Raw genomic sequence first — 12,145 nt, forward strand, 5'->3', positions numbered from 1 at the left:
GGTTCCACGCGTGGATATCTGGCACTCGCGTCTCAGCGAACGTGGCGATTGCTCTTCGCTGAGACGTCTGTGCTACCAAAGTTATCGCGGTGCTTTTGTTTGATTTGTGCATACTTTCGGGTGATAGTCCACTGACGCAGTGGACTATACTTAGACCCTGAAGTTTTAGGGTTAAACCCGATTTTTCCCTGAATTTGCACCCCGAATCTCAAGGTCCACCTGTTTTCGGTTAAACCCGATTTCTACCCGCAAAACTGCACCTAAGCTATGCACCTGAAGGTAAAGACATACTAATTTTTCACAAAATACATGGTTGACCTCTACTTCTGACACTCTGGATGAGCGCTAGAACGAACGTTTAAGCTGCCATAAAGCCTGATTTCTCCCCGAATTCAGTCTGATGGTAATTTTTACACACGAATTTGCATGAATTTTTGACATTTAAGTTATTGACCTGATTTTCACCCCCCGAATTTGGAAAAAAATAAAACCCGAAAACTTCAGGGTCTAACTATACTGTCACTCGAACTACAAAATGCGGAAAGATTAGCGGTGTTTTCCAGCGCCATCTCGACGTACTCCGTCAGTAGACGAGCGGCAGTGGGCCACCATTTTGCCTCCCAACCGTCACCGTTTGCGCGGTATTTGGGTAGTTCTTTCGCACTTGCTCAATGCTGTGATAACATCAGTATCGGCTCTAGTGAGAGCCATTTGACCGGTGTACTAAAATTCCAAAATTTTGCGTCGTTTCAATACCTAACCAAAGTTCCCGCGCAATTTGCGCACACCCAACTTTTCCGACATTTTTTTATAGGAAAAGTGTGCAAATTATGCGGGTAAATACTGTAGCGCTACATGCAGGTTATACAGTCAAACTCCTTTACAACGAAACTCAGGGGACGGCAAAAAAAATTTGCAGTAAAGGTATTTTCGTTAAAAAGGATGTCCATTATTGGACCTATAGGGCTCCAGCGGGACCGCAAAAAAATTTGCTGTAGTGGTATTTTCGTTAAAAAGGTGTTCGCTATAAAGGAGTTTGACTGTATTCAAGTTAGTTCGTGGACGTATCTGATAGCGAAGTTGACTCGCTTGGTGTAGTCATCAGGATGATTGCCTTCCACGCTTAGAACGGGAGGTGACGCAAGTTCGAATCTCGGCACCAGCTCTGCTGTCCCAGGTTTTCCTCGGGTTTTCCCAGCACAAGGCGCAATCGTTATTCCGTACGCCACCAGCCAAGCCAACACCACCTAGATAGAGAAAGCCTGCGCATTGCCTCCCCTCCCTCCTTTGCTACGTGGCATATATAGTCAGGATTCGTCTGCTACTGCGATTCACCGTTCTGCGAATTAAAAACCTGCAAATTATTGCTCATCCGTGACCTGCAGACCTAAATATTTAGACAAAAAGTGTAAGGTGCTTTCCAGAAAATCACTTTTGAGGAAGATTGAGACCGTTTTGCGCTTTATTTCCAAGTTTTTCCATTTTGTACGCGGGGACGTTCAATCTCAACTTGCAGATGACGGTGGTTCTTCTCCATGGCCACGACCGCTGAAAACACGTTCGTGATTGGCTGCGGCCGTTGAAAACACGATCCTGATTGGCTGACTCTTAATTGTTACGTCCAGTCTACGAGCGCACAGGCTTTCTGTATCTAGGTGGCGTTGGCAGAGCATGGCGACGAGGTTCTACTGTAGAGTTATTGTTGTTGGCTGCCCTCTCAACTCCACGTCCCTTTAACTCCGGTGTGCCCATTTAAATGTTAACCGACCTGTTTCAGATGTGGAGCAGCCGTGCCTGGTGTGCCACTGCAAGTTGGAAAAGAACAGTCAGTCTCGGCCACTGACAAAGGCCAACTGCGAGATGTACGCCCTCAAGGAGTCCGACATCACGCCGGACGCCAGGGTTTGCTCCTCCTGTCGCTTCAAGACTGTGCGACAGCGATTTGTTCAGTAAGGACTCTCTCTTTGGGACAGACACTTGAGATTGCTCGGAATCGCGTTTAGTTCGTCATGCATTGCGTCGAGGGCAGCCACACAAGATAAGCTCACTGGGGGGCAAAAAGTTTGTCACTTGGCACGCTGAAGGTGGTCGTATGTGTTGAATGATGTACCATATTTCACCGCATATAATTAGAGCCTGGAGTTTTAGGATTTAACCCAATTCTTCCCCTAATTTGCACCCCATATTGTAAGTTGCCTCTTTAGGGTGAAACCCGATAGTTACCCGGCAAATTGCCGTCAATGAGACATATGTAGGAATGCACACTAACCTGTTTGGCAGAAGAATACAATTACATCACCACTTGTACCAAACTTTAAACTACAGTTTAAACTACAGTTAGACTGAGTAACTAAGCCAGACTTCTCCCCGAATTTAGCACAATGGAAGTTTCTCCACCTGAATTCGCACGAATTTTGAGCACGTGTTTATTTACCCGATCTTTGTCTGCTACGGATAGGAAGTGCCACTACCGGCGGATGCACCCTGGAAGAACTGTGCAGGGTTGTCCGACCAGCGGTAGCTGACCTTCACATTGAAATCCCTCTGTTGTGGCACTCGCCAGCCTCATTACACATGTGCTTGAACAACGCCACCTAGATACAGAAGACCTGCTTATTGCCTCCTTTCCCTTCTTCGCTACATGGACACATACGGTCGAACCTTGTTATAGCGGAGCCTCACGGGGACCACAAATTTGTTCGTTGTATCCTGTATTCGTACTAAAAGAATGCCTCCAGAAAATGCAGGAGGTTGCCGCTAAGCTAAGAACAAGTGCGTGCACAACGCTGTGATATGATACAGTCATGCACTCAAAAAAGCGTGTTTATTTGAAAAAAGCGCGTTTATTTGAAAAAATCTGTTATCACTTGTTGCCCCTTCGTGATAGCATTGCACACAGCGATTTAGTTCTCGTTGTTGACACAACGGCACTGGTTATGTGAGAGTCATCCGTGCTGCCTCGTTTGTTACCTCAGCCCGATGCCGCCTCCGTGTCAACTTCCTCCGTGATGGCCGCGAACCCGCCCTTCGCAAAACAGTTTTGGATTGTGGTCACGTGGGTGGAGGAGGACTGGGTGCGGAGGGGGGGTGGCGAGGAGGAAGCGAGAGAATGCAGAGCGGAGTGCCAGGCTAGGACGCGAATGTTCATTGAGGTCATGACGCCCCATCAGTGGCACGTACGCGGCACTATTAATCTCCGTGGATTAGTCTTTCCGCGATAAGAAATTCGGGGCAAAACCCTTGCAATAACCGAGGATGGGATGAAAATAGAGGAGGTTACTATGTTGTAGCAAAAAAATCCCCATAGAACCAAAGCATGGCCAACCAAGTGAAGAAAAAAAAAATCGTAATAACCAAAAATTCGATGTAACAGACTTCGTTTTAACGAGGTTCGACTGTACAGTCAGAGTCGACATATATAGTCAGGTTGGCTACCGCAGCTGAAAACACGATCCTGGTTGGCCGACTACAGTAGAATCTCGATGATACAATCACGGATGATACGAATTTCGGGATGATACGAATTCTTTTCATGTCCCGACCAGAATGCCTATTCTTCTCATGTACTCGAGTTCGGATGATACGAACGCGTTATCTTGCCTCTACGGATGATACGAATGAGCCGAGGATGCGACAGAGGTCGTACCCCCGTGACGTGAGGCTCATGCTGCTGCTTCTTTCGAAAAGGGAGGGCGATCCTTACCACGAACTCCCTTACATCATGTAGCGCAATGCAAGCAATGACTTTCCTTTTGGTGGTGGTGGTGGAGATAAGATCAAGGGGATTGAACAGCCCACCACCTTATCTCTGTTTTGACCTTCTAACCCCCCTCGCAACAATAAACCGCGAAGCTGTGTGACATCGCTCTGGCGGAAAACAGCGACCAGAACACGTGGAGGGAACATATTGGGACACCTTGTGGCAACATTACGCGTCACCATTTCGCAAGTCGGCTTCGCCTAACGCCTGCTTGCTTTAGGAGAAGCTCGCTTTAGAACACTGTCGCACGACTCGCGGGTGGAAAGCACGTGCTACATCTTTTGAATCATCTCACGTATTTGGGCAGCATCGGCCAAAAACGGAGACACAAAAGCGTTACGGCCGACCTCTTTCACTGACAGTAACGGAAAATGAACAGTCACTGTCTATTTTCTTGCCTCAATTTTTATTATGTGAATTTTTTCCGCGACCCCGTGAGATTCGTATAATTGAGATTCTACTGTATTGGTTGCTACTTCACGTCAACGAGTAAGCAGGCTTCCTCTATCGAGGTGGCGTTGGCTTGAACCTCGTGACATCTGACGTCAGCTGGGGTACGACTGTGCTTTGTGCACACGGGGCTCGAACATGTGCTGTGCACATTCAGTTCTACGTTAGAAAGTTGATGTAATTGCTGTAAAGCGAGGTGTATTGAGTAAGAAATATCAGACATAATCTCAAGCGTCATACAAGTGTCATCCCTGTTAGGTTTGTTCCGCAAATGATGCCAAAACGCAGGTACAAGCTATCACGACTACATACTGTACATTACAACTTTTGATTTCACTGTAGAAAGTATCTGGGGGGGGAATATGTTTAATGTAAGGTAAAAAAAGAAGTATCTGGGTGCTAAGTGTATGTTTGCATTTCAGGTGTCCAATACCAACGTGCAAAACCCCCAAGCGGAAGGTGAAAAGGTTAAGGCCACTTCCCGGGAAATGGAACGAGCTGGATAAGGACTTCAAAGAAACAGTCATGCAGGAACTGCGTAAGCACTTTGATTTGTGAATGCTCATATTATTGACTCTGCACACACGTGTTTGAAGCCTTTGTTGAAGTCAGATGAGGGCAGATGAGAGTGAGGGTGCCCTTACATCATCCTCACCCCATGCACATTGAGGTGAGGTGAGAATGTTTTTTTCAAAAGTTTTTTCTCCAATGTTGAGGAGAGGCAAATTGAGGAATATTTTTCAGAAAAAATTCAGGTGAGGAAAATGATTTAAACATGAGGTTGAGGCGAGGTAAGGAAAATTCTTCGGGAATACGGTGAAGCAAGAAAAAATTCCCCCCCCCCAAATTGAGGCGATGTGAGGAAAAAACATCTTGGCCGAAAATTGGGGTGAGCGCATTAGATGAATGTCGCTGGTCACCATGCCGTCAAGCGGATGCCAGCGCAGTTGCGAGGCTCGGTCTCACGTTGATGAAATCAGGATGTATAGGAGGCAGTTTTGCTACGAAAATGGTTAATCAGCCATGTGACAAGCCTCTCTCGATAGTTAGATCAAACAGAAGACACAGACAGTGTATTGCACGAACACCATTCCCCCAGGAGCGGAAGATGTGAAAAGCATCATAGCCCTCTGCTGTCACGTGAGCGCGAGCGCACAACGTTGTGTCTTCACGTACCCTGCCACCCATGGGGAATATCTTGCAATACAGCCACAAGATATTTCGTAGCAGACGAAAGGAAAACATGCTGACGGTGTCGTCTGCTAAATGCGCAGCACGCCATTCCCAATATTCCGCACCGTGCGAGTGCTCAGCATAACACGGGACGGAACTTGCGCTCTGTGAGCAGTGTTTTCGCGTTCTCTTCCACTAGAATATTCCGTAACGATGTCGCTCGGGTGAATACACGGAGAGCCGAGCACTTTGCATATCTTTAATGTGCCTTGCGTGTATGAACAAACTTTCTCGCACGCGCGCCAATAAAGTTCAATCATCATCATCATCATCATCATCACGCAGGGAGCGGAGCATGTTCCAGCCACAACTGGACGCCGATGCATGTGAAGTGCTTTGCACTTTTTTGTTTTTTGTTTAAAGTTCCACGTTACCCCCGCGAAGCAACTGTGGTTATGAGCGGCATACAGATGTGGACAGCAGGAAGGAGCGCGGGGCATAGGGAGGGATAGTGTGAGTCCTGGGCCGACTTCTCGGGAACTGTGCCGAAGTTCTTCTGGAAAGCCCTTGGAAAACCCAGGGAAAAAGCTCACATAAGACCAGGCAGTGGTTGGATTCGAACCCATGTCACCTCCCAGTCTCGGCGTGGAAAGTGATCATGCTTAAGGCCCCTGGTTTTCTGCTGCAGCAAATTCAAAATTTTGCGGCACCGACTCGTAAATTGCGCAGTTTTCCGCGGCAGGCAGTCAGCGTTTGCTTGAAATGGGAAACACTTTATTTTCTTGGATAGTGTGGGAGCAAAACTGTTTTATAAAATTACAGATTGAAAGCACTGTGTGGTTTTCCTCTGTGAAAGACAAAGGTCTGTCGCCTGTAATCATTTTATACTTGGTGAAAGATCTTTCAGCATCTACAGAGTTTATAGGAACTTTATAGGAAGTTAATAGGGAGGAGCTTACAATACATGCCCTGTGGAAGTTAATGGACACCTTTTTTGTTTGTTGGCTGTAGGCATTATTTAAGAGTCTTTAGAGGCAAAATCCCGGACATCAAATCAAAATCCCCCACTGCCACCACTAAACTGCACGTGGGAGGGACACCGCCCCTTCCTCAGGCGAAGTATGCACAATAAAGTTGGGCTAACGTTACCTTAAGCTAAACTAAAATGTTTCTGTGCTGGTCCTGCAGCATGGGCAGTTTCGTAAAGGAGGCTTCACCTCATGCAGGGAAGCTTCGGGTGAAGCCCACTTTCGGGAGGTGTCGTCCGTATCCGGCGAATAGTCGGACATTCGGAAATCCGAATATTGGGTATTTGATTCGCAAATGGAATACTTTGAGTGATTGATATTTGATTTGGAATTCGAGAACTCGAATATTCGTAAAACCCTAAAAATAAGGGATTCTGCGAAATTCCGTGCCGAACGAAGGATTCCACGATATTTCGTGGAATCGCGGAAAACCCGGGGCCTTCATCATGCTAATGAGTATACCACGAGAGCTGGTGAAACGCTGTGCTGAATATGTCGTTAGGTTCAACAGTGTACCGCAGATTATGTATACCTTCGGTAGCAGTAAACGTCTGGCAGTCTCACTGCGACTCCACCACTCCCAACAGCCACCATCTTACTTCGCTATGTGAATCGGTCGTGCTCGCCGAGCACAACGAAATGACCCTGAGCGAGTGAGTCATTCGTATGAAACCGTGCTTCGGACGAATCGCTCCCCAATTTGTACAGCACATGCGCAGTGCTTGAGTCTGTCATTTTATTCGGAGGAAATGGACGAGGCAAGCCTCCCTAGTAAGCTGACAACCATGTAAGCAGTCGCCACAGCGTCTGGGAGGGTTGGAACAGTGGCAAGTTAACGGACAGTGTCCCCAGCATCAATAAATCATTGAGCTGCGTCTGGACATGTGGGTGCGGGTGTAGCCCTAATTCTCTTAGCCGTAGTCATCTCTAATTATAGGGCATACCGTCGAAGAGAGTGAATTAGTGACGCAGTGGGTGCCCTCCTCGGCAGAATGTCTGCCCAGCCGTATAATGCAGGGATGGCATCTACGCTGATCTCACAACACGCCACACACATACAAAATATTGATTAAGGATAAACACGCCGTATATCCTTTCAAAAACATGCTATCGGATATCTGTTTCAACAATCAACGATCTCTTGTTGGAAAGCGTGTCAATCTGCGCTCACTTTAGTAAGAGGAAATTCTGTCTTGTATATTTAACCTGGCTTAAATCATGTTGCGATCCCAATCAAAATTTGGCATATCAGAAAAAGATTAATGATGAAAGTTTCAATCCATGCTCAGTCAACAGGCGAATATTTATGCCAGTTGAACTGAGTCGTACCAATCCGAACCAACTTGAACTGATTCGAGCGTCACAATTTTTCTGCTGTAAACCTGGAGTGAACGTCTAAAAAGTAGTGGCAACTCTCTCCCTAAACCAAAAAAGAAAAAAAAGATATGGTACCCCCATAAAAGTTTTTTATATTTTCAGTCGTCCGTGTTAGCGGTGCCCTTATTGACGAGGCATGACTGGAGTGGAGTGGGGAACCTCTCATTTTGTCTTGTGTGTATATTTCCAGAAATTCCAGCCGGGACTCAGAAGTGCTGCTCCGCGTGCTTCAATAGAATAGCTCGTAAATTGGAGCCCAATGCGCCAGCGGATGGTGAGTGATGCCCTCTTTGCCTGTCAGACACCGAACTGAGATCACGTCCATTATTGTAGATACCGTGGAGCCATCTCGTTGGAGCGAAGAGGAGATGGAACTGGCCAAGAAGTGCCTCCGGGAATACGGTACGGACTGGCCCGCGGTCGCCTCGGTGGTCAAGAGCAAAACGAAGGAACAGTGTAAAAATTTCTACTTCAACTACAAACGAAAGTTTGGACTAGATGAGCTCGTTCGAGCCTTCCGAGAGGTAAGCTTCCCACTTGGCAGTGGCAGTAAAAATGTTTAGCTCTCCTTCCTACTTGCTCTCGAAATTTTCCCCACGATCAATGGGACGCCGTCATTGCTAAGAGCCACAGAGTGCTTGGCTGTATGCTCCGTTTTCTTCAGATATTCAGTGCGTGGTCTAGCCAACACCACCTAGAAAGAAAGCCTGCTTACCTGCCGCACATGACGTAACAACTAAGAGTCAGCCAATCGGGATCGTATTTTCAACAGCGGTAGCCAATCGCAAACGAGCTTTCAGCAATCGTAGCCGTGGAGACGAACCGCCGTCGTCTGCAAGCACTGATTGAACATCCCCGCGTGCTAAATGGGTGAAAAATGGTCCCGTATCTTTCTCAAGACTGATTTTCTGGAACTTGCGTTGCGCTCTTTGCCTACACGTTCGGTCTACAGGTTCCAAGTTAGCTGCAGTCGTTTGCGAGTTCTTGAATTCTGACTCGATATGTCGACGTAACGAAGAAGAAGGGAGAGGAGGCAAGCGCAGGCCTTCTGGTATCTAGGTGGTGTTGGTCTAGCGTGCTGCTGCACAAATGTTCAGGAAGTGTTCCTGCACAATGTTTGCACGACTCTGGCACTTGTTCTGGTGTCTGGCATCATGCAGGTCACTGCATGATGCCAGCATGATGCCAGCAGTGTCAATTATACGAGTAAATGCTGCAGCCTACGAGATTGTACCGACCATGGCATGGCATGCAGCTCCTGTCGAGAGACCTGTCCACAAGTGTGCTAGGTTACAGTGGAAATTCGAATTTTGAACTTCAGAAGCGGGGCCCGCTGCTGTAGCGGACGACAGCAACGGTGCAACCCCATCACAGCGTATAGAATGATGATAATTATCGAGTTATAGCTAGAGCCTGAAGTTTTAGGGTTTAACCCGATTCTTCCCCAAATTTGCGCCCCGAAATTGAAGGTTGCCTCTTCAGGGTGAAACCCGATCTTTACCCGGCAAACTGCCCTCACTGAGACGTCCGTAGGAATATACACTTAGTAACTTGTTTGGCAGCAGATGTAGTTAGATCACCATCTGTACTGAACCAGTTCCGTTAGTATGAGTAACTGAGCCAGATTTCACCCTGAACTTTGCGTATTGGGCTTTTCTTTTTTTTTCACACGAATTTGCATGAATTTAGAGCACATGTTTATTTACCCGATTTTTACTCCCCGAATTTAGAAAAAAAATATTTCCCGAAAACTTCAGGCTCTAGTCATAGCTCTTGCAAAAGCACAAACCCAGTGGAACATGAAGTGCATGTCCCAGTGGGTGTGTGACCTGCAGAGGTTATACTTAGAGCCTGAAATTTGTGCCCCGAATTGAAGGTTGCCGAAACCCAATTCTTTATCAGGCAAATTTTCCCCACTCAGACATTTGTATAGGTATGCGCACTAACTTGCTGCTGATGGCAAATGCAGTGCAAATGAGCAGCTCAGTCAGATATCCCCCCGAATGAAGCGTACTGAAAGTTTTTTTTTTATCTGAATTTGCATGAATTTAAAGGACGCGTTCATTTACCCAGTTTTACCCCCCAAATTTAGAAAAAAAATAGTTCCCGAAAGCTTCAGGCTCTACATATGACAGGTTACTTTCAACCCTAAGATGTTTTTTATGGCTTGCCTGCAGAAATATGTGTGCTCATTTGTACAGTATTTATTTATTTATTTATTTTGCTTCACAGAATTTTTAATGAAAAGCTACGAGAGCAGCATAGGTGTTGTTTTTGCAGTTGAGTTCTGCGGCCAGGCGGACGTCCTCTGGAAGAAAGTGTGCAACTGCAAGATGACTAATTGCCTAAAATTATTTTAAATTTTTCATTTGGGCATTTTGAGCAAAAGCGAGATCGCAGATTGAGAGTTGGAAGCCATTTCACATTTAACGAGTCCTGAAATATGCACGTGCGGACTGCACGGATCGAGAACGCAGGGACGGAGACGATTGGAGCAGGTGCCGCTCAGCTGGCCAGATAAATTGCCCTCCCTCCCAGATAACTCTGCGCTCGTGATTGATAAGACTGATGTGCTCCTGAGGTGCATTTTTTTTTCTGTTTCGGCTCATTTGCGTATCGAAATTCACCTATGGATATTTAACGGCACACGCTCTTTTCTCGATTTTTAAAATGATATAATGGATTCCAACGAGGATTGCTTCCTGTCCTGTTATGTCACTGTCGCCAAAATCTCCTAATGAGAGAGTTAATGAACTTCGGGTTATTAGTAGTGTTGTAGTTACACACACTCTTCCAAAGAATGCCCGCCTGGCCGTAGAGCTCGAAAATGGCAGCCATGCTGCTCTCGTAGCTCTTTTTATAAAAATACTGTAAAGGATTTTAAAAAAATTTACATCAAGTGCAGGCTGCCAGTGCATTAGGCCCTCGTTCATATTCCTTGGTTTGAGCTCTTGTGTTTTTTTTTTTTTTTTTTTGAATAAACATGAGTTGGGACGAATCCAAGATTTTTTGCATCCGAATCCGAATCCAAGGAAGGTTCCACGAATCCGCTAATCTTACGAATCTCGAATCTTTCCAATCCTTTCGTTAAAAAGGGTTGAAAAAGCCAGGAAAAAACACTTCTAGTGAAAAGTGTTTTGAAGCAGAATATGATTCCTTTGAAAGATGAAAGTTTGAGGCTTTGTATGAGTTTATCCTTTCTATGTTGTTCCAGCCTCAGAACATCTGTTCTCTCATGATTCCTTTGTTTAGTGAAAAATAAATTATATAATGCTTCAGTCTCGGGAGAAAATATGCCAATATAAGTTCTTAGATGTAATTTATTTAAGACATTGTTCATCAACTACAAGTGCATAAATTCTTGAATCTTAGTCATTTCAATAAAACTAAGCAACAATCAAAAGCAAAAACCGGTTACTTTTAAACATGTAATGTAACAGTTCCTGCCTGAACTCTTTCAGTCCAGGGCAATGTAACCAACCAAACAAGAAAACACCTGTCGGCCAATGCGGCTTTCGGCGGACTCTGAGGCGCTTAATTTGAAAAAAAAAAAAAAAAAAAAGAATGAACAAACATGGTTGGTGGATTCGAAAGGTTCGGTTCACCCTTTTGGGCACCAGGATTTGGACTCGTGGGGTGCCGACCGAATCCGCAATAAACCTTCATCCCACCTTGAGTTGGAACCATCCCCCATAAACAGCCTCAACTGTGGCCCAAGGGGGCTCATCCGCAGTAACGTTAAGGACGTCTTTCCTCATCCGCAGTCTACCAAGAATGAAGGTGGAAAGCGGCAGATAACCGACGACGACGAGAGCGGTGAGACGACCACGAGCTGTGAAGAAGACAACTGTGTGGACCGGTGTAGTAGTGATACGGCCAGTGCGTGCAGCCCCTCAACAAAGCAGGTGGAAGAAGGTAATGCTATAGTGCACTCAGCTCCATTACGTAGATGGGAATCGTTGAGGAGAACGCTACGCGGTGTGCAGTCGCTAGCACGATCACTCCGTTTCTGCGGACCTTGGTCACGAAGCAAGTTTTCGTGCCAGCGAGAAGCGCACCCTCCGCCGACAGTGCAGACAGCTACGCGGTACGAGAGACAACACGATCGTGATGATTGGCTTTCCGATGCACGCGCACTACGTGTCCCGAAGTCGTCAACGTCGGGAGTCATCCCAGACGTTGTTTTAACCAGGGTTGGCTACCGGAAACGAGAAACGGTAATTACCGAAATTCAACAGGAAACGAAAATTGAAACGGAAGGAAAATTGTTTTAGTTTCCACTACCAGAGACCGAAACGGAAACGAAATTCGAAAGTGGTAACGTTAACGGAAACCAAATTCGCAGGACGTTTCCCTC

At 46.2% G+C, this 12,145-nt stretch overlaps 1 protein-coding gene across 3 annotated transcripts in view; it reads left to right on the forward strand.

Moving 5' to 3' along the window:
- Window positions 1-12,145, forward strand: part of LOC135369698 (nuclear receptor corepressor 1-like) — a 48,775-nt gene that overhangs the window by 32,423 nt on the left and 4,207 nt on the right. For all 3 annotated transcript variants that reach the window (XM_064603212.1, XM_064603211.1, XM_064603213.1), the window contains 5 exons: window positions 1,778-1,949; window positions 4,633-4,748; window positions 7,979-8,062; window positions 8,122-8,312; window positions 11,553-11,703. In XM_064603212.1, coding sequence (XP_064459282.1) covers window positions 1,778-1,949; window positions 4,633-4,748; window positions 7,979-8,062; window positions 8,122-8,312; window positions 11,553-11,703 — 714 coding nt within the window. The remainder of the gene's footprint in view (window positions 1-1,777; window positions 1,950-4,632; window positions 4,749-7,978; window positions 8,063-8,121; window positions 8,313-11,552; window positions 11,704-12,145) is intronic.

The sequence above is a fragment of the Ornithodoros turicata genome, chromosome 10, assembly GCF_037126465.1.
Source record: "Ornithodoros turicata isolate Travis chromosome 10, ASM3712646v1, whole genome shotgun sequence".
NCBI lineage: Eukaryota > Metazoa > Arthropoda > Arachnida > Ixodida > Argasidae > Ornithodoros > Ornithodoros turicata.